The sequence below is a fragment of the Dromiciops gliroides genome, chromosome 4, assembly GCF_019393635.1.
Source record: "Dromiciops gliroides isolate mDroGli1 chromosome 4, mDroGli1.pri, whole genome shotgun sequence".
Classification (NCBI taxonomy): Eukaryota; Metazoa; Chordata; class Mammalia; order Microbiotheria; family Microbiotheriidae; genus Dromiciops; species Dromiciops gliroides.
The window spans coordinates 215841420-215864030 of NC_057864.1; the positions used below are offsets into that span (position 1 = coordinate 215841420).

Below are 22611 nucleotides of genomic sequence, written 5' to 3' on the forward strand. Positions count from 1 at the left end.
TAGAGGGTGAAGCTAGGATGGGTTTATCTCTGATACCTCTGGGTGAGAGGGATTAAGTGCTCATCCAAACCCAGAAATCCAGATCGTGGACTGGAGAGGGGAGGGTGGGATCCTCTTATTGGCCAGTTGGTAATCATCTGTCACCTCCTAGGGGTTTCTGGGTAATATCCACTTCTCCTTGGTTTCCAGGCCCTTAGGAGGTTGGGTGGGCTCTGATGGAAGGGGATACCTGGCCAAGGCCGGCATCTCAGAATGATGTTTATAAATGTGTGAAATAAAATAAACAAATCACAAAGGAAACCAATTCTATTCAAATATAATTATTAAAACATTTGAAAAACAAGGCTTCTGTGCCACTTCTGTACTTTACCTTCCCTTTTCTGACCCCCAGGAAAGCCCCACTAGAGAACTCGGGGAGCAACACTTCCCTGAGGTGAAGGAACCGGCTTCCTCCTTCCTGCCAAGCAGCCCTGGTCCCCTAGGCCCGTCTGACCAACTCAGCACAGCAGACAAGTTCTCTGACAGGACAGTCTCTGAAGAGAGTGAGCCTGGTGGGGGGACTGGGCCAGGGTGGAAAGTGGGGGTTGTTGTACTTGGTAGATGTTCCCCCTCTTCCACAAAGTCACCCTCCACCTACTTGAAGGTCGTACGGCCCTCCTTTAGCAGGCCAGGTGACCCTACCCACTGACCCCTCTGAAGGGGGGGGGGTCTCATCTTGCCCTCGCTGCCCCCTTGAAGTTCCTGTTGTCTCTGCCCACGATGGTGTCTGTGCTACAATCCCCTGATTCCAGCGGCCTCTTGCTTCTGAGTGTAATGTGGGTGTTTTTTAATTGTGGCCTCCCTTTTCTGAGGAAGCACTTGAGTCCATCAGAGAGAAAGAAGCCCCAGACTTCAGGCCTGAGGGATGCTGCTCAGGGCAGAAGGGTGGGGAAGATCGGGCTAGCACGTGGGCCTCCTCCACAGCAGGCCCTCTTACTCTTTCTTTCCTTCCCCCCCCCCCCCAGCCCCCAGCCAAGAGTTCCCTAGGGAAGCCTGGGTATTGTGGGGGAGGAGGGGAAGGGTGAATGACAGGGTCTCTTTCTTTGTAGGTGGTGGGTTCGAGTGGGATGATGACTTCCCACTAATGCCGGCCAAGTCGTCTTTTGTGTCTTCACCGGGGCCTGGGGTGCCAGACTCCATGCTGCCCAACCTGGCCACCCCACCGAAGCAGGTGCTGCCCGTCCAGTTTTCCCGCTTCACTGTGTCTCCCAGCCCTGTCTCCCGATTCTCCATTACGCATGTGTCTGACTCGGACATCGAGTCTGTAGGAGGTGAGGGACCGGGGCTCGGGCACATGTGGGTGGAGCCGAGAAGAAAACAGGGAAAGCTTACTACTAAGGATGGGTCTGGGGTGTGTAAAAACCACAGTGGGAGCCATGGGGGGGATCAGTGTAGAGGTGGGAAGGACCTTAGGAATCATCTAAGTCAGTCATCTTTTAAAGATGAGGAAAATGAGGTGGCCCTGGGAAATTAATGGTTTAACCCAGGGCACCCAGGTAGTGAATGGGAGAACTGGCATTTGAACTCAGGCCCTTCATCTTCAAGGCCAAGGCCTCTTTCCACTGCATTATGTTATCCTAATTTTTTTTTTTTTTGAGGCATTCGGGGTAAGTGACTTGCCAGGGTCATGCAGCTAGTAAGTAGCTGAGGCTGGATTTGAACTCAGGTCCTCCTGATTCTAGTGTTGGTGTTCTATCCACTGTGCCAACCATTATTCTTATTTAAAAAAATTTTTTTTCCCATTACTAAAAACCCATTTTCTCTCCTTCCAGTTGAAAAAAGGAAAAAAAAAATAAAACCATTGTATTGTAAACATAATGTAAATATGCATAGTCCAACAAAACAAATTCCCCCTTTGACCACATCCCTGCAATTTGCTTCAGTCTGTACCCTGAGTCCATCCCCAGTCTGTCAGGAGGGGCTACCCTCATTTCGATGGAGTACTTGCAAAATGATGCAAGTGATTTTACCGAGGAGGAAACTGAGGCTCAAACATGTGACTTGCATTTAGCCCCTAAAGGTCAGTTGCAGGATTTGAACCCAGGTCTTCCTGATTCCAATACAGTCGTTGTCCTGCTCTGTCCTGCCTTGGCTTGAGATGATGCATTTCCTTAGATGCCTCTCTGGGAGGGCAAATGGCCTTGACTTCTGGAGGACCTGTGACATGGGAGAGGGAGGATTGACAGAGTCTGCATTAGCACCTAAGAGCAAAACTGAGACTGAAGTGGGGGGAACAGAGGTTGCAGAGAGGTATACTCTGCTAACGGTTATAGCAGCCCAACGGTGCCTTATCTGGCAGCGAGAGCTCCCCGCTGTGGGACTGGGCCGCCATAGACAGGATGCTCTAGGGTATGGATGACCTCGATGACCCTCAGGTTTGATAATGTCATGGTCCCAAGCATGGTTCTGATTGGCTTCCAACCCAAAGAACCCAGCCTGGAAAAAGCCCCAGGGATGGAGCAGCTTGAACTTCCTTTGGGAGCAGGGTCAGTAGGTGATAAACATTTGTCAAGCACCTACTGTGTGCCATTCCTAAGCTCTAGAGGACCGTCCTAAGTGCTGCTGGAGCAGGAGTCCAGGTGTCCTAGTGTCCCTCTGAGGACCCAGGGACCCACTCCTTTTCCCTCCCCCCAAGCTGTTAGGAGCTAATCTCCCTGCTAGGCCTGAATAAGAGTGGCCTGTTCCCCTCTGCTCCTGCCCCAGTCCCTGGCCATGCCTCTCTCTTTCTTTTTTTTTTTTTTTTTGGTGAGGCAATTGGGGTTGAGTGACTTGCCCAGGGTCACACAGCTAGTAAGTGTTAAGTGTCTGAGGCCAGATTTGAACTCAGGTCCTCCTGACCCCAGGGCCGGTGCTCTATCCACTGCGCCACTTCAATGCCCCAGTCATGTCTCTTTAGAGAAAGCCCAGAGGTGACTGATCTCTGAGGGAAACAGAGATGTGCCTTGGTGGGGGGGGAGGGGGGGGCAGCGGGGGGGGGGGGCTGAGGATTCCTTCAGAGAAGTGGGCGTGCCCTGAGGTAGAGGAGAGTGGGGAGGTCTCCAGCCAGATAGATGCTGAAGGAGAGGAAAGAAAGGCTGTGTAGGGTACTCACCAACATGTCCCTGGGAGACCTGTCTGTCAGTCAGTCAGTCAATCAGTAAACTTCTTTGTTTCATTTTATTTAATATTATTATTAAGAACCTACTATGGGCCAGGTTTTGTCCAATGCACTGGGGAGAAAAAGAAAGGCAAGATTCAGTTCCTGCCCTTTAGGAGCTCCCAATCAAATGAGAGAGACAACGTACGGACGATATGTACAAACAACATAGAGCCTGGATGGGAAATAATTGGCAGGGGGAGGTGCTAGAATGAAGAGGGATCCGGAAGACTTCCTGGAGAAGTCGTGACTTGAACAGGGACTTGCAGAAAACCAGGAGGCAGAGCTGAGGGTTGAGAATGTTCCAGGTGTGGGGAATGGCCAGTGAGAATGTTGGGAGATGGAGTGTTTTGTCACCGGAGAGATGGGGTGGGGGTGGGGGGGTGCAAGCTCTGAGCATCAGTCATCACTGTGTTCTTCAGGGTACCGCGTGAGATGCTGGAGAGGAGACAAGATGTCCAAGCACACACTTATCCAAGCCACGGCACACACTTTAGTTAGGGAGACAGGCTATGTGCATGGTGAGGTAGGTGACATGGTCCCAGCTGAGGGCCGTGGCCAAAATAATCCTCCTCTTCCTTCTGTTTCAGGAAGCAGTGAAGACGGTGACCGAGAATAAGTTGGGCCTGGAAGGCACTTCGGGATCTAATAGTGCCAGCACAGCCCTGTGGAGCAGGGCAAGAAGAGACGGCCCTCCCGGCCCCAAGACGAAGCAACGGAGGAGACGGGGAGGGGGGTTGGCAAGAACTCAGCTCTATTTTTTTAGACAGATTTTATCAGAGGCATTTGGTTTGCTGCTAGCTCACAGAGACATCATCTCCACCCAGCCCTGCCTTCTGCCCCTTTGTCCGGTACAGGTGCAGCCACGGGCGATGGTCTATGTGGACATATGTGCTTGAAGGCATGCGGGTTTGTGTATAAATATACATATATAAATGATAGCGTTAAAGGGTAGACTTGCAGAATCCTGCTCCCCTTCTTAGCCTCCCCTCTCCAAGGGGGTGACAACGACCCTAGTACTGCTTGCTCCTCCTCATGGTCTGTGACTTCTCGGGGCTCGCCCCTTCCTGCTGCCCCAGTGCCTCGTGCTCCCCTGCTTCCTAGAGCTGTAGTGGGGATGGGAGCCTGTGTCCACCCCTCCGGGGCCTTCCTCTCTTCCCCTGCTCTCCCAGGCCCTGCTGTACATACACTGGATTTCTGAATCTCCACCTTGGTGTCAGTCAGTAACACTGTCTCCCTTGACTTGTCACCCTCCACACCTCAGAGCCATGGCTGGTTTCCTGAGCTGGCTCCTAGCCTGACCCTTCCCTGTCCTCCGCCCCGCCCCCAGCTTCTGTCAGGAGCTGGCTCTGCTGGAAGATGGGGCAATGGGAGGGACTCCCATGGCCCCTGCTCTACTCTTCTCTTTTTTAATTCCCTTGTTTGGTTCCCGAGCAGAAATCTGGGCACTATTTCCCAAGCAGCTGTTGCTGTCCGGCTACAGCTGGGGAGGGGGAAAAGTAATGGGTCTTTCCCTCCAGTAAACAAGGTTTCCTCACCCTCAGGCCTTGGTGCTTTGGGGCAATGGAGATGGGTGGGTGTCACTACCAGCACAGCCTCATTCATCAGTGAGACTCCAGGATTTCTGGGGTTTCCTATCCCTCTGCCACAGGCCCAATTCTAGAAGTTGCTTGTGGGGAGTGAGAGCTGAGGGAGAGAGCTTGGGGTGACCTCCCTACAGGGCACACGGGCAGTAAATGGGAGAGCAGACTGGGCCTTAACTGACCTGATCTGCCAAGAAGTCGAGCAAGGAGGGGACCCCTCCCACCCAACTGTCCACTCATGTTCAGTGTTGGGGTCCCTATTCCCCCTGCTCTGGGGCTAAGGGAGAGGTCGGGGAGCAGGGTGAATGGCAAATGGGGCTCTGCGGGAATATTTTTGTAATGGCTGATGCAGAGAGAATGGAACAGTGATCATTTTAAGTTATTGTTGCCAAAGAGATGTAAAGAGTTTATTGAAGGGGTGGGGGTGGGGGGAAAGGGACCTTATTTTTGGTTTGTCCTTTTTTTAATTATTTGTTTGAGGCTTAGAATGCTGGTGCAATGACTTTTTTTTTCTTTTATTTAAAAAGAAATTAAGCTAAGAAAAAAAAGCCTTTAAGCCAAGAGAGTGTGTTCTCCTTTGGGGCCAACAGACCAACCCCTGTACTAGGGTTCACAGCCTTGGGATTTGAGAGTGGGGAGAAGGGCAGGTGAATGAGAAATGTGTGTACCCATCTTGTGCAAGAGCATTGTGGGGGAGTGTGGGAGTATGGATCTGCCCGTGGGTTCCAGCCCACATGTTCCAGCATGTGTGTATAGGTAAACAGGTATGCTCTGTGTGTATCTCTGGGGCAATGACACAGCCTTACCTGGGGGGGGGGGGGTTCAGAGTCGCTTACCTGGGGGTGGAGACTATTGATTGTTTTTCCATAATATTGTGTGTGTGTGTGTTGTGTGTGCGCACGTTCAAACGTGTCATAGCTTGAAAGTCAAGCCCAGTTGGCATTTGTTCCTAGAACGGTAAGAGACGTTTAACCCCCAAATCCTGCAGGGGATTCTGAAGCCAGGCCCTTCCCAGCCCTGGAGCATGCCAGGTTTTAGGTCTTGGGACATTGCTGACTCGGTGTTCTTCCTTTCTGTCTCTGAAAGTTTCCAAGACGCTGGGGGGAGGGATGGAAGGAGGGAATGGGACAGACTTGAACAGAAGAATCTGAGAAGAGGCAGAGCCTTACTGCAGTTTTAATGCCTGCAGGTAAACTCCTCTGACAGATGAGATGGCTAGGGATTAAGAAGCCAATTGAACCAGGTCCTGGGCTCCCCCTTTGGTAGAGAGACAGCCCGGGTCTGCCTTTAGGTAGGACCACATCTCTTCCAGCTGTCAGGTTGGACCCTCCTGCCTCTCCTTTCCTGGGAGTGATCCAATTTCCAAGTCTCCTCTCAGCCCTCCCTTGTTTAGGCTAAAAGGAAGAGGAAAGCAGAAAAGAGAGGGGCTAAGGGACTGCATTACCAAAACTGTGGCTGGAGTCAGGATGGCATTTGGGAATGAAGAGTGGGACTTCTGGTACAGATCGGGAGGGGGCCCTGTTAGGGAAGGGGGCCCTTGGTGACCAGAAACTTTCTAGACCATCCCTATGTTGCTAAAAAAAATATAGGGAACACCCTGATTGACTCCCCCACCCACCCACACCACCCATGAAGCCACCAAATAAATAAGGCACCAGTGGGGAGAGAAAGAAGTTGCCTGTAAATGGTTTCTCCCCTGCCCCACCCCCACCCCCTAGAGAGGGGGGGTGGTCCCTCTGCCCCAGCTCTGATAACAAAAAGCCACTTCAAGTTTTGACAAAAGTGGGTAGGAGGCAGCTGGGCTGGGGGGAGCGAGGAGGCAGCTGGGCTGGGGGGAGCGGGGAGGCAGGGACAGGCTGAGCCAGATTCTTCCGGGGCTGTGGCAGGGTACAGGCGTTCCTTTGCCCTGGATGGCCTCTGCTGCTCTTGACAAGGTGGGGGGTCAGAAATGAATAGAATGAGAACAGCTTCCCTGCAGGAGGGGCAAGTGCCCCCATGCCAAGCCTAATTGCCAAGCTATTAAGCAATGTTCAGGGGCTCTGGCCACTGCCACCCTCCTTTCCCGGTCAGGAAAGCCTTTGCTAGCCTTAGGCCTTCTGGGAGTCTAATTGCCTTATAACTGCTCCTGCTCGCTGCTTAGGTTTGAAGCCTCCCCTTCATACCCTTCCTGGTGTTGTCTCCTTTTTTGTCAAGTCTTTGACAAATGCAACAGATATTTTAAAAATAAAACCAAAATGCTATATCCCAGTAGGGATCTGCCTCCACCCACATCCCATCAAGCAAACGTGGTGCATTCCTGAGAGGAAGAAGCCACAAGGTCCCCAAGTATCTCTGCCGTGCTCACTGAACCTGAATGCCAGGAAGACCTTTCTCAACTCCAACCTAAATTCTCCTCACTGTCATTTAGAACCTTGTTCATTGGTTCATTAGGAAGTATGATAGGGGGGCAGCTAGATGGCGCAGTGGATAAAGCACTGGCCCTGGATTCAGGAGTACCTGAGTTCAAATCCGGCCTCAGACACTTAACACTTACTAGCTGTGTGACCCTGGGCAAGTCACTTAACCCCAATTGCCTCACTTAAAAAAAAAAAAAAGGAAGTATGATAGGCATGGGCTAATTTTTTTCAAAGACTGTTTCAGTGAGTCCTCACCTAGACCTGGTGAAAAGTACTTAGGAAAGATGAGGAAATGGGGGCCCAGAGCTAAGCGAGTCTGGGACTGCCAGGCCTTCTGGCATTTAAGAGCCTTTTGCTCTTAAATGGGATGGGGTGATTCTGGGATCAAACCCATTTTCATACCCAGTCCCGGTTGTGGCTCCTATCTATAAGGCAGGCTGGCCAGTGTTGGAGATAAGGCTTTAGCTAAGAAGTGGGGGGTGGGGAATGGGGTGGACAGGATGTAGACTTAACTGGCCTACCAGCAGCATTGACTTCCCCAACCTTGGCCTCATTTAGCACCATCTGCCAAGCACCTGAACTCCCACTGGGGTATGGTGAGTACAGAATGACTTCTTACCTTCAGTCTAAGAATGGAGTCACTCCCAAGCCTTTGGATCTTGTGGCCTAGAAAACTCCTCCCAAGAGCAGTTCAGGATGGTGAGTGAACAAAGAGGTAAGAGTTAGAGCCCAAGCCACACCTGATGGAGAATCCCTGGTACAAAGCGGCTGGGTTGGAGCTCTCCAGTGAGGAGTCGCCCCCTCCTCTGGGCAGCCTGTGCCGCTTTTGGACAGCTTGGGTTTTCCTCCCCTTAAATCAAGCATCTTTGCCTCCTGTACCCTTAGTCCTAGCTCCACCCTGAAGAGTTGAGCCGAACAAATAGAATCATTCACAAGGCAGTCCCCCTGAAAGTTGGAAGGTCCTTGACAACCCATGTAGCTGGACCAGGGGGTTGGGGAAGTGGCAAACAGCCTTCTGTCCCACTGGGGCCTTGCTCGTGCACTTATGCTAAAGGCCTGAGCCCCTCTTCCCCCTCCCCACCCCAAGGTTATCAGCATGTCCAGTTCCATGTTTCCCTTCTGGGAGCCAGGAGCCTTCCTCCTGGATCCTGTTACTCCCCCCCACACACACCTAATTTGTGCCACACAGGGCCAGGGTGCCTTCAATGGCCTGTTTCTTCTTCCATTTGTAAAATAGGTGGTGAGGAGAACTTGGTAACTTGGCTTCCAGAGCATCTGTCTGTGCCTCTTGGGTTCCTGTTTTGTTTTTTCTTGGTGTGCGTGGGGGAAGGATATTAATAGGGATGGTGGGAGATGGGCAGGAAGCTCACACTGTCATCCGACTCTGACCAAGTTCTGTGCTGCAGAAATTGGAGTTTCAGGGAGAAGCCTGGTTTTCTCTTAAACCAAGAGGTAAGCTACAGACCAGGTTGGGGTTGGCTGTGTGTCTAGGCAGGAAGGGGCTCGCACTCCCTCTCCCTGGGCTACCCAGGCAAGCCCAGGGGAGATGCTCCTTGTTCTCCCCTTGGTCCTACAGCCCCGCCCTGCCGCCTCTCCCTCCCATCTTGTTTGATGGGTAGGTTGGGCCTAGGACAGTGGGAACCAGGACCAGGTGCTGCTGGTCTAGACCCCCCCCAACCCCCAAATACTACTTAAAGGCTGCATGAGGCTCAAGCTGTCTTGGATATTTTTATTAAGATAAAGGCTATTATTATTGTATATTTTATCAATACGGGTCATAATTGCTGTATTTTTTACCAGTGCTGATTTCCATACAGCTCCCCAGCATGTGTGTAAAATATCGTTGGTCTGATAATAAAGTTTTTAAAATATCTTAGACCAGACTCTCTTTGTGCTCAGCTGGCCCCTGCCCATCACAAATGGTGGTGGTGGGGGGGGGGGTTGGGCAAGCAACCAGAGCAAAGGATCTCTCGGCACCTACATTTGGCCCTGCCCAAATGAGGCTTGGGAGGAGGGGGGAATGTCAGGTAGGATCATGTGAACCCCTCTCATAGCAACCCCTGAGGTGGTAAGAAAAGAATGGTTCTAACAGAACCATCATAATAGCTGGCATTTATATAAAGCTTTGCAAAAATTTTATTAATACCCCATTTAATCTTTGGGGGGGGGCGGGGCAATGGGGGTTAAGTGACTTGCCCAGGGTCACACAGCTAGTAAGTGTCAAGTGTCTGAGGCTGGATTTGAACTCAGGTACTCCTGAATCCAGGACTGGTGCTTTACCCACTGCACCACCTAGCTGCCCCTACCCCATTTAGTCTTCACAATAATCCTGGGAGACAGGTGGTATTATTATCCCTATTTTATAGATAAGGAAACTGAGGCAGAACTTAAGTGACTTGCCCAAGATCATATAGTTCAGTGTGTGGGTGAAAATCTGAACTCGTCGTCCACCTAGATGCTTCCATTTTGGGACACAAAACCCAGCCTTAAACTGCCTTGGGATAGGGAAGATCAATAATGACGAGGACAACAACAAAATATGTAGGAGTCAGAGGACACTCTCCAGTGCTTCATCCAATACACTCTTCATGACCCCATTTGGGGTTTTCTTTGCAAAAATACTGGAGTGCTTTGCCATTTCCTTCTCGGGCTCATTTTACAGATGAGGCAAACAAGGTTAAGTGACTTGCCCAGGGTCACACAGATAGTAAGTGTCTGAGGCCAGATTTGAACTAATGAAGATGAGTCTTCCTGACTTCAGGCCTGGCACTCTATCCACTGTGCCACCTAGCTGCCCAATTGCTCCTTAATAAATGTTTCCTGAATTCCAGAAAGCAGAGAGACCTCCATCCATGAACCAATTCCATAGGGAACAGAGGAGGAGTGGCTCAGGGCAGGGGAGTGCTGGAAGGTTGGGAGGGAGCTGTGAAGACATGGATCCTGTCAGAACCCGAATCAGGATTCGAAACCAAAGTTTCCCTCTCTCAGAAGTCACAGAAGAGAGCCACCAGTCAGGGAGAACCTCTGCTATTACCTACAAGTCAGCGAGGAAATAGGCCACACACTTTGCTTAGCTTTTTTAATTGCTTATAAATTATTTTTTCCAAACAAGATGCTTTTCAGCCACAGGTCCCACACACTGTAGCTCCCATATTAACCTTCCTGGCACCCAAAGGTTTCCCACTGGGCCAGCGGCCTCGGGAGAAGAGCTCACACTCAGAGTAGAGGATAGAGGATAATAGCTCACTGAGGGTGAAGGCAGGCTTGAAGCTAGGGGCACCCACGTGCAGATGCACAAAATGCCCAGGTTCCAACCGCCTGAGCCGGCACGTGGGGGAGATGCCCCCAGGCCACTGGCCTTAAACCTGCCCCCTCTCCTTTCACATAATTCTCCCTTCCTCCAAATCCTCTGTTTCTCTGTTTCCAGTTCACCCTTGATTAGCCTTGCTGGGGGCCTCGTAGTGCTGCAGAAGCAAAGAGGGGAGAGAGATGAAGGGGGGAACAAAAGATTATAGATAACAAAGAGTTGTTCCTTTATATTTAAGGGGGAAAAATGTAGGGAGGAGACTCCATGTTCTTGAGGTGGCTCAAAGCTCTCCTTTCATTCTGTTTTAGTTTTTGTGGGGCAATGAGGGTTAAGTGACTTGCCCAAGGTCACACAGCTAGTAAGTGTCAAGTGTCTGAGGCCGGATTTGAACTCAGCACCGCCTGAATCCAAGGCTGGTGCTTTATCCACTGCGCCCCCTAGCTGCCCCTCTCCTCTCATTCTGAAATCAAAACTGTAACAGACCACGGGAATGCATTGTAACAGCGAGCCCAAATAATGCTAAAGAAATCAGTGGCTGAACTCACTGGCTGATGACAATCAGGTGATGGGTAGATTGGGGGTGAGGGGGACTTGCCACGCTAAGCGAGGCCTCTGCTAAAGCTGAGGGCTACTGTGGGATAGGGTAAAGGTTCGAGAGGCCTGCTTCCTCTTCTCCTGCTGCAGAGAGAGAAGCTGGAGTGACCTCATCCCTAGGTCAAGGAACCAGCCCCCAACCCAGCCTCTATCACCTTTCCGCCCAAGTTCCTAGATCCGGGTTAGGGTTTTGCCTCTTAAGAGTCCCAGGGCCTTCCTGTTGACCAAATATGGTGGGTTTGTTGTTCTTGTTTCTTAAATCCTTCCCTCTTGAGTCAAATTAAGAAGGACGGGGCCCAGCATGAGTACTAACTATAGCAGGCAGGTCACGCTGTGAGCAAAGGAAGAAGGGACCCACTTTATTGCTATAATGCAGATCATGAAAAGCAGCTTTGGTGGAGTTTGGCACTTTGAGCTAGTAAGAAGTCTATAAAATATCCATGAGGCAAGGGCTAGAATCGCAGCTGTACCTGCCTTCTGCCTCCCCTCCCCCAGCTATCCCAACGTAACCCCGATTTATGAAACGTCTTACTCTTGTCCAAAGACAGGGTCAGGGAGATGCTGAGGGATGAGGCAGAGGCTGGGCCACAGAAGGGGCCCTGATTCCTTTGAGGAAACTTCTAAAGTTGATTGGGGGGGGGGGGAGGTGTGATTTATTTTGGCCCACTCCTGAGGTGAGTTAAACTAAGTGACCCAAGAGGGAAAGCCCAAAAAAGCCGAGTTTTTCTGACTTTCAGTAGCCCACCTAGATCATAACCACATTGGTTCTTCTGCTCTGGGGAAAACTCGTCCCAGTTCACTCATTTCTTCAGACAAGGTGATTTCAAAGGAAAACCTTTTACTATCCCCATCCTCCTCCCTTCCCCTGAATGCCTGGGATCCAGCCCAGGGTAGGATGGAACCTGGGGGAAAAGGCAAGAATCAACAACAGCCTGGAGGAAAAACACCCCTTGCCCCTCAGAAAGCAAAGGACACTCAGGAAAACATGCAAAGGATTACAAAATAGATTGTGTGCTGGTCTAAATGACGACACCAGCCAAAGAAGACTTCTATCAGCTGAGGAGAGGGGCGGACCTGTCATTTGTCACCGTTGGCTTTAGCTGAACATTAGCAAAGGGATTTCTGTGGAGAGAAAAGAAAAAGCAAGTCTTTAATGAAGAGTACCTGCAAAATCCCTACTGAGGAAGAAGGAAAGCTTGGGGGAGTTGGGTTAGGGGGGGAAGGCTTTGCTGTGGGAGATTATCTCCCATTTCACCCAACGTCAGGCCTAACCAAGCCTTGCAGACAGACAGCAAGAAGGGGCCAGGAGGCATTCCAGCTCAGTGCTCAGATATGTTATTTTTAAAAATCCTTATGGCCCCATTTATCATATTATTATAGTCATTTAAGATCTTTGGGTGGGCCAAGTATATCTGTGGACCTGCGAGTTTAAAGACTGTCTGCAAGGCTGGCTGATGTTAAATCATTTCCAAGGAACTTTAATTTGAAAATAGATTTGCAAATGGAGGACGAGTATTGGGCTAGTGGTGGAGTTACAAAAGTCCATTTTGGGCACCTCTCCTATAATGGGTCTGGGTGGGGCTTTCTCCACTGAGACAAACACAAGAGCTCTTATATTTAATTTGGTTTTGGTTTTTTGTTTTGTTTTTTGCGGGGCAATGGGGGTTAAGTGACTTGCCCAGAGTCACACAGCTAGTAAGTGTCAAGTGTCTGAGGCTGGATTTGAACTCAGGTCTTCCTGAATCCAGGGCCAGTGCTTTATACACTGTGCCACTTAGCTGCCCCAGAGCTCTTATATCTAAGATGCCAAAGCTCTCTTCTGGACATGCTGGATCAGAATCTTTTCCCCCATAAAATTCAGTTCATTCTGGCTTCTTCTGTCAACAGAAGGGGCCACGGGGAGGTACTCTTAAGTTACTGGAAGACGCTTAGAGATAGCAAAGCATGGTCAGCCACCACTGGAGTCCACTGGAGTGGGCAGGAAGGGTGGTAGAATTTGGAAAGTCCCCACCCCCACCCCCGCCAAACTATTTTTACCCAGGATGCTCGGTGGGAGTATCCCACCAACTGTTCTCCATCACCAAAGCAGAAATTTGCTACATGGGAGCAAGGTTAAGAAAGAAGTGGTGCCGTTGGGAAAGGGGTCTTCAGTGACCTTAAAAAGCACCACCACAAATGTGGCCCAAATAGAAGAGTTTAGTTCGAAAAGTCCCAAACACCATCCCAGTGAAAGCAGATGAGCACCTTTCTTTGAAGGGTTTCCAACACAACAGGAACATTTCTCTATATCACACACACAGATGCAGACAATAATGTTATGTCTAGCGATACATTATGTGATACACACACACACAGATGGACGACTGTCCCTATCACTCCACAAAGCCCCATGGCAAGCAGGAGGTACACCCAAGTACCGGCCCTTTGTATTGCTTCTAACACACAGGAACACATGTACACACATACACACAAATATATCATGCAGTCACATCTCAGGCTCCAGCAGGGATCCCACATCACAATGATGATCAGTTGTTAGATTGGCCACCCACGTTTCTAGGGAGTGTTTCATCTCTCTCCAAGACTCTCCTGGGAGAAGGCAGGGCCAAATGCAGTAACCCTACAGCTTTCAGCAACCACGCCAAGGAGAATCAAGGGCCCCTGGCACTGATCTCATACTTCCCTCCCATTTGACATCCTTACCTACCCACCTGCCCAACCCATGGGTCAAAGCCAAAGGGACAAGACATAAGCGGGCATGATGGACGAGACAAGGACAGAATGCTGTGAGGGGCAGGGGAATGGATAAAGACTCCTTTCTTTTTTGTATCATCTGGGGCAGGCCAAACAAGCGATGCCAGGTTTAAAAGATGAGCTCCCAAAAAGCAAGTGATGGGGACAAGACCAGGTTCAGCACGAGATGCCCTTGGACAGCAACACCACAGACACAACATAACAACGGGTCAACTTAAGGCACAGACAGGTTAAGGTACAGACTCCTGGGAAAGCCAGAGGAAGCTGGTCCCCAAACCTCTTGACTGGCATATTACCTTTAGTGCTGGAGACGCCGAAGTGTAAACTCATCTCGAGGGGCCTGACCAGGGGAAGGAAGGAAGGAAGAGGGCAGATCATACTAATCCAAGCCAGGAGCAAGCAAGGCAGGCAAGAGCCATGGCTCAACTGTGAATGCCCAGCGGGGGAAAACTGGAAGAATTTGAGGGGAAGAACAAGATTGTTTTCCTTCTTAAAATTAAAGGTTTGGGATTATAGAAATCTTTTTCTTAATGATTTAAGGGGAAAAAGGAAGATAAGAGATGCATACAGACCTGCATAGCTCTTGCTTCACCCAAAAACTATTTTAGAAAACTGAAGGAATACACAACCAAATCCCGATAGTTCTTACACGTGTCAAGAGGACATGCAGAACCTCCAAGGAGAAATAAATCACCGTTTGCCCAGGTCTGCCCTCTTTGCTTGCAGGCTTCTTTTGAAGGAGAGGTGAGTGACGATGTGCTTGTACTTCTGATTAAGTCTCTCTCTCTCTTTTTTTTTTTAGTGAGGCAATTGGGGTTAGGTGACTTGCCTGGGATCCAGCCTAATAAGTGTCAAGTGTCTGAGCCTGGATTTGAACTCAGGTCCTCCTGAATCCAGGGCCAGTGCTCTATCCACTGTGACACCTAGCTGCCCCCCTGATTAAGTCTCAAGAGACTGAAAGTGGAGGAGATACTACCAGCAGCATCCAGTTATTCTTGCAGAGATGAGCAAACAAGGGATTTCCTGGCTCCATTTGTTCAAAAGCACAGAGGAATGAGGACAAGAAGAAAGGTTGTGGAGTTGGCAGAAGTTAGCATTTGTTCCTTCCTTGTCCTGGGAAACCAAGATCTACAAAGATTGGGCCTGGGGTCAAGAAGATGCAAGTTCAAATTTGTCTTCGGCCACTTAACTAGTTGTGTGACCCTGGGCAAGTCACTTAGCCCTATTTACCTCAGTTTTCTCATCTGTAAAATGGACTGGAGAAGAAAATTATAAATCACTCTCGTATGAGTGCCAGGAAAACCCCAAATAGGGTCACAGAGATTCAGACATGACCGTAAAACAACTGAACACCACCACCGACCTGGGATGTTGTGAGGCTCAAATGAGATATTTGCAAAGTTGCTTTGCCAACTTTAAAGTGCTCTATATGAATGTTAGCTATTATTATTTATTGAAAGGCAAATCTATCATAATTCAGGATAATTAATTCTATGTGTGTGTATATATATTGTGTGTGTGTGTATATATATGTCTGTATAACTGAATTTCTACTTTTTAAAAATCTCTTATAACACTGTGTGGTAAAGCCAGCTGCCCCACCTTAAAAGTGAGGCCAAGATTTGCTGGGCAGGATTTCTGGTCTTCACTATCCAAGGGGATGCAGTGACCGAGTCTGGAGTCTAGTGTTTATATACCAGCTAGTTATAAAATTATGTTTCTTTTGTTGCTTCCTTTAGTAAAAAAAAAAAAAAAGTCTAGTCTAAGGGAACCATTCCTACACTGTGCCTAGGGAACACCCTGGTTTTAAGTAACTGTATTATTGTGAAGGGGAAGATCCAAGCTAAACCAACCCAAAGCTTCCCACAGTGATTCCCTTTGTAGAGTAGGTTGTGAGCTCTGGCAAAAGAAATACACTCTTCTGGACCAATGGCCACTAGTTGAAAACACAGACTGGTAGGAAGGCCATCGCTGGAGCCATCTTTAAACAAACCACCTTCCCACTTTGAATTTGAGTGGTGAAATTTTCCTTTCCATTTAGGAAGTCTCTTGTAGTTACTTACAAAAGCTCTGTTTTGATTAATTCAATGACAAAGCATGACATGAGATGACAGAAGATGAAGTGTGTCACGCCCCCTCCTCCCACCCCACCCCCAAACACAGAAGGGAAGGACTCTGAATGCAGAATGAGGTATAATAGCCATATAACATAAATAATACATAAAAATAGAGAGCTTTGAGGTCTGCAAAGTGCTGAACACATTTTATCTCATTTAAGTCTCACCACTGAAGTGAGGCATTATTATCCCACGTTTATTGGTAAGGTGAGTCCGATAGTGCCTTGTTCACTAGTAAGTGTTAGTCTGAATTTGAACTCAGGTCTTCCAAGTCTAAAACTATCCAATGCACCAGGCAAATGAGTGATTTTACTGGGCTCTGTTGTTCCATCATCCAATTGTGTATGACTCATTGTGACTGTATACCATAGCATGTCAATACTGTCCATAGGGTTTTCTTGGTAAAGATACTGGAGTGCTTTGCCATTTCCTTCACCAGTGGATTAAGACAGAGGTCAAATGACTTGCCCACAATCACATAGCTAGGAAGTATCTGGGGCCAAATTTGAACTCAGGTCCTGCTGACTCCAGGCCCAGTGCTCTATCCACTGAGCCATCTAAATGTCTCTTTACTTTGCTTAAGAATGCATATTTACTACAAGGGTTTTCCTCTCTCTCTCTCTCTCTCTCTCTCTCTCTCTCTCTCTCTCTCTCTCTCTCTCTCTCTCTCTCTCTTCCCCCCCCCCATCCCCTTCAATAGGGGACATAAAATAAATGTTTGTTCATTTTTAAAAATAACAGAAAGCAGTAAAGTATTTGGTCTGGTGACCGATTTTCATGTCACAATAATAGCTAGCGTTTACATATCTCTTCAGACACGTCAACTCTTTTGAAAGCTAACTCATAGGAAAGCAAATGAAAGTGCCTGGCATGGGTCTCTGCACACAATAGGTGTTTCTAATAGACATTTGTACAGATGAGAGGCCGTGATGGAGACGTTCTCATTCCTGCACAAGGCTCTCTGTGCCCCAAGCTCTAAACTTGCTCTAGGGTGACACTGTAGAGCTGGACACTCACATGGATCAACAAAAGGAGCCAAGTCAGTTAGAACACGTGTGCTGGAGATGTTTTCTTCAGGAAAAGCAAGAATTCAATGAGTACAACAATAGTGTTAACCCTGTGGTCAGACTGGATGGGATGCTTACTAAAGCATCGTCATGAGCTTACTAAAAAAAGACTGGAGAGAAGAGGAGGAAAAGGAAAAGGGAATATGGCAGGTGATGGGGAAGTCGTCTTGGTTTGCTTGCAGAACTTCCTATGATTGTAAAGGGTTTCTCCAAAGTCATTAACTGTTACTAAATCTGGCAGCAGACTTCTGACAGTCATCAAATAGCCCAGACATAGCAAGACTATCAAATATTGGAATCTAAGCTCTGCTTAGAAAGTGATTTTCCCATGAAAGAGGAAACTGGCCTAAATGGGAATGTGAAATAAATTAATAAATATGACAGAGAGAAGCCTGTCTCTGTCTAGACCAGAGATACTTAACCTATTCTGTATTGTGCATGCCTTTGGTGGTCTGGTGAATCTATCAACCAATGCATAAATGCATTAAATGCATAAAACAAAATGCACATTATAAAGGAAAACAACTACATTGAAAGAATTAGCTAAAGTGTTTAAAAAAGAAATTCCTGGAACCCTTGAAATCTCCCCCCTTGGGGTTCCATGGACTGCAGGTTAAGAACCCCTGGTATAGACAAACCTTTGGCTTTCATCGGTTCAAGAAGGATGGACAACAGAAGCAGAGACTAATAGCAACCTCACTCCCCCTGAAAAAAGAGGCTCATTCTAGAAAGGTCCACGTGACAAAAGTTGGCTTCCACGAGGTTTTCTTCCTCACCTCTTCTTGGCTCCCTCCCATCATGCTTTTGGAATGCAGGCTCTCTCTATATGATAAAATCCAGAACACCTCATTTTCTTTATTCTATCCTAAATGTTCATGGTTTCTTCTCCACCCCCCTCCCCATTTTTGTCTTCTCGTATTGGGTGAGAACCATGATTTCACTGGGGCAAGGATTCTTTTCCTCCCCTTGTGATTTCCATCATCCCAATCTCTCCACTTGATTATGTAGTCTTCTTGAGGAGTGGCTATGATTAAAAAGAAAATTAGCACCTATTGTCCAACCCTATGATGACAACCCTCTTCAAACTTAGCTAGGTTGGTCCTCAGATTGTATTTGGGAAGCATTTATTAAGCACATGCTATGTGCCAAGCATTGTGCTAAAAGCTTTTATAATTATTATCTTATTTGATTCCAACAACAACTCTGGGAAGTAGTTGCTACTATGATCTCCATTGATAGTTGAGGAAACTGAAGTTGTAACTTGCTCAAGGTCACATAGCTACTATGTACCTGAGGAAAAATTTGAACTCTGGTCTTCCTGACCACCAGATCTGAATTCAAATTTGGCCTCAGACACTAGTTATGTGACCCTGGAGAAGTCACTGAATTTCTACTTGACTCATTTTCTTCATCTGTAAAGTGGGGATAAAAAGGGCACTTGATGGGGTTGTTGTGAGAATAAAGAGAGATTTGTAAAGTGCTTTGCAAACTTTAAAGTGCTATATAAGTGGGACAGCTAGGTGGCGCAGTGGATAGAGCACCGACCGTGGAGTCAGGAGTACCTGGGTTCAAATTCGGCCTCAGACACTTAACACTTACTAGCTGTGTGACCCTGGGCAAGTCACTTAACCCCAATTGCCTCACCAAAAAAAAAATAATAATAAAGTGCTATATAAGTGCTAGATTTGTATGTATATATAGAGAGATATACATGTTTATGTCTATTGCATATTTATATGTATAAATACATGTTTTAGTTAGCAAATTTGGTAGAATTATTTGTATATATAACATATATACGATTGGCAAACCAATATATAGATACATATACAGCCGTATATATATACCCATGTTTATATGTATACATTTACATGTGTACATATATTTATAGCTTTCGTTTGTAAATTATTTGTATATGAAACATGTATGATTGGCAACCCAATAGATACATGCATATGCATACACACATTCTGTGCATGAATATACATGTTTATGTATATCGCATACATATAAACATCTTTATAAGTGCATATATATTTCTATCTTTAGTTTGTAAATTTGGTAAAATGATTTGTGTATATAACAATATGCATGAAATTGGTAAACCAATATATACATGTACATACATATGCATACATATATGCTGCATGTATATATTTATGAATCTTACCTGTTTATACAGAAATATATGTATATAGTTATATCTTTGGCTGGTGAAATTATTTGTACATATAACGTATGTGTGATTGGTAAACCAATAGACACACATGCAGGTAGGCATACATATATGCTATGTCTGTGTGTGTGTATGGATAGGATAGAGGGCCAGCCTTGGAGTCAAGATCAGGATTTGAACCCTGCCTTGGACACATTCTAACTTGTCATGGACAAACCACAGAAGCTCTCAGTGCCCCCAGGCAATCTCCTATGAGGCTGAGGCACAGGCAGTTTCCACACCAGGAGTTCTGCCACTCAAATGAGGGTCCAACCTCCTCCATAAGAAAATTAATAATGTAAAACACATTCAATGATCAAATCAAGTTTAAAAAAATTTTTTTAACATTTTAAAAAGTGACCTCAAATTTGTAAAAGGCACTAGAAAATTACCCCCTAAAATACAAAACTATTCCTAGCAGTTTCCAAAATGGTAACTCTCCAATACTGTACTCAATTCAGTGCTATCTCTGGGTGGAGGTTAACTGTAATTTCAGGAAATCAGCCAAATCAGGTTTGGATTAATCAATACTCCATTATCTCTTGTGGAATAGCCTCTTTGGAAAGGACTCTTGACATGTTAGACCTTGGGCTGGAGTTGCCCTGCCTCCCAGGGTGGGCCTCACCTAAGGAACAGTGTGTGTGAATAGAGATCGGGGTGCAAACCGAGCAGACAAATTCCCTGAAACACCTGCTTGCCAGTTCCTCAGGAAGGGAAAACCTGAACAGAAGTGGTGCTAGATTTCTCAGCAGTGCGGGGAATTGCCCTTGCCACCAATGAGCCTTCTACATTGGCACAGGGAATCTTGAGTAGACAGCATTGTGCTCCACTGTTCTCGGCATCCTTGTGGGCAGCTCCCTAGGGGTCCAGGATTCTTCTGGACTTCCTTCCTACAACTCTCCCAGGATAAAACTCTGAGGCAGCAAAGTGTAAAGGTCAGTGCTGCACTTGAAAGCAGTTATACTGTTTCCAAGTAGGATCAAAGGTAAAGGGCTCCGGCCACAACTGGGAGTCTTCCAACCCTATGACCTAGAGTGGTCCTCATTCTCTTCCTTCTTAATCTCTCTTGTGACCCAGCTGACTGGTGACCAAGCCTTGGACATAGTGATGGGGGCCTGGCCCAGCCCAGCCCAGGCAGGGGGAGGGGGTACTTTGGAGGGCAGAACTTTGATGGAACCTCCTAATTACTCTGTGAAAGGGGAAGGAGAGAAAAGTACTTGGGGGCAGTCCACCTTGAATGAGGTGGTTAGGGGAGAGGGGGAGAGTCAGAGACAGAGAAACAGAGACAAAAACAGAAAGGGGATTAAGGGAGAGAAGTATCTGCAAGCTAGGCTGAATGAAAGTCCAAAAGCTCAGGGCTTAGAAGTTGGATTTTAAGAGGAGAGGAGAGGAGATGTTCCTTTCCAGGCCTGGCTGCTGAGCTTGCTGGGGAAGGATTTGAGGGGAAAGAAATCACTCCTGTTTGTCTCAAGGATGCACAGTTTGGGGGTAGCAGTGCTGGGGGCAGGAAGGAGGTACAGATGTGAGGGCTACCTGGCTTTGGGTTAGGTCCTAGAGCACTGGACAGATCTGCAAGTTGGAAGACTTGTTTCAGTCTGGTTTGATCAAGCTTTTCGTTATTCAGATTTTCTGGGCTTCAGTTTTTTCATCTGCAAAATGGGGGTAATACCCACCCTGAGTCTCTCACAAGTCTATTTGGGAGCATCAAACGAAATCTAATTTTGTGCTTTATAACCATAAAGAGCTATATCCACATAAGCTGTCATTATTAGGGTTACTCTTTATAGCATCGAGGTCATTCCCTCACTGCCCCTCTATTTAGTGACCTGTTTCAAGAGGAAGCCATGTATTCCTTGGGCTGGCAGGCATTTCTCCCTGAAATGAAAGCAGCAGCTCTCTAAGCTAGACAACTGGCCTGGGAAATTTCATTCTTCTCATTCTATAAATCTGGGACAGAGAAATCTTCTGAAAACAGAGGCAGGGAGATTAGACAAAACATGTTGGAACCCAGCTGGAAGGGCAGGAAGTTGGCAGGGTGGGGAGTGGGGTGGACGACCACAGACAAGCAAGAACAGAATCCCACCAGCTGAGTTGAGGGGGGAGCAGTGGGCAGAGGAGTTGGCCTCCTGGGGTCCCTGGCCCAGCATCCCCTCAGCTGAGCCAAAGTGGCCAGACGGTGACTCTCACAACATGACCCTGAGCTCCGACAGACACAAAACCAACAACTCATCCACACCTCCAACTAGGTACCTACTTCGCATTCCACACTGAGGCAGGCTCCCAGCCAAGACAACCAAATGAACATTTTGTTCGAGGTTTGCCTGATGGATTAAACTTGGAGAGGGAGAGTGTGTATGGGGTGGGGGGGGTAGACACTCATCTCCTGGCTCCCTGGCGGGCAGGTCCAGCCACATGGCAGCCCTTTGGAAACAGATCACAAAATGCTGCTACTCCTCAGGCTCAGGGCAAGACTGGAGCTGGGAAACTCCAACTGGGGATTCAGCATACCCCATCCCTCCCTGCCCATTGGCTGAGGGAGCATCATCTCCATCCCCAGGCCTGCTTGCTCCAGGCAATACTCACCTACTTCAGAGGGGCCAGGGCTCAGGCCAGACTGTGCAGATGAAAAAGGCACCTGAGAAAAAGCTACACACTCTGCACCTCATCGATACAAGGAGCCAAGACACACCAAAGGAAATCCTTAAGCAGGTTAAACTGCTTTTGAGGAGAACTAATGAAAGCATTTCTTTAGAAAGCCTGATCACTGGTAAATGACTCATTCCCGATTGGTGGCAGAAGCGTAGCACTGGGAAGGGCTCAGCAGCAGCCGGAGAGAAAATCCCAAAGAGGTAGTCAAACCCCACACCCCGGGAGTGATGCAGAGAGAAGAGGATGCTGAGGCCAACCAGGGGTCATTATGGGCATGGGGCGTGCAGCTATATGTGTGGCCGGCTGGCAACAGAGAAACCAGAAGCTTCTAGACTGGAGACAAGAGGAGGGAGAAGGGAAGGAAAGGGAGGAGAAAATCCATTTTCAGGGCCCAAGGAGGGAATCAACCTTTTTCCAATGGATTTAGGTAAAAGCAAAGGACTAGAGCCAAGTGAAGAAACCACGGCTCTCAACAGACTCTCAGGCATTGGCTAGCAAGCTTCAGAGATGAGAACAGATCGGACTCTGCACTCGGGTGGGGTCAGTGGTGCCACTTATGCCACCCCCACAACTCCCCACCCTCCCACACCCGTCCTGGTAGGGACTCAAGCAGGCCAACATCTAAGGAGTCTGTCCAGAGCCACTGGGGAGTGAGTACGGATTGTTTGGTACATGAAAACTTGGAGCAACTTACTAACTCTAGTCAGGGGGGGCAGTTCAAAACCTGGCCACTTCAACATCAGAGCTGCAATAA

The 22611-nt window shown here is 47.9% G+C and overlaps 2 protein-coding genes across 15 annotated transcripts in view; one reads left to right on the forward strand and one right to left on the reverse strand.

Moving 5' to 3' along the window:
- The window catches only part of AATK (apoptosis associated tyrosine kinase), a 224825-nt gene extending 218256 nt beyond the window's left edge, over positions 1-6569 (forward strand). For all 13 annotated transcript variants that reach the window (XM_044000036.1, XM_044000034.1, XM_044000029.1 and 10 more), the window contains 3 exons: positions 392-542; positions 1089-1310; positions 3766-6569. In XM_044000036.1, coding sequence (XP_043855971.1) covers positions 392-542; positions 1089-1310; positions 3766-3794 — 402 coding nt within the window. In that variant the 3' untranslated portion in view covers positions 3795-6569. The remainder of the gene's footprint in view (positions 1-391; positions 543-1088; positions 1311-3765) is intronic.
- A 3659-nt stretch (positions 6570-10228) lies between these two features.
- Positions 10229-22611, reverse strand: part of BAIAP2 (BAR/IMD domain containing adaptor protein 2) — a 179295-nt gene continuing 166912 nt past the window's right edge. The window contains exons 14-15 of one of the 2 annotated variants that reach the window (XM_044001249.1): positions 22552-22602; positions 10229-12177 (exon numbers count right to left, since the gene is read on the reverse strand). In XM_044001249.1, coding sequence (XP_043857184.1) covers positions 22575-22602 — 28 coding nt within the window. In that variant the 3' untranslated portion in view covers positions 10229-12177; positions 22552-22574. The remainder of the gene's footprint in view (positions 12178-22551; positions 22603-22611) is intronic. The other variant, XM_044001247.1, reaches the window with a different exon arrangement.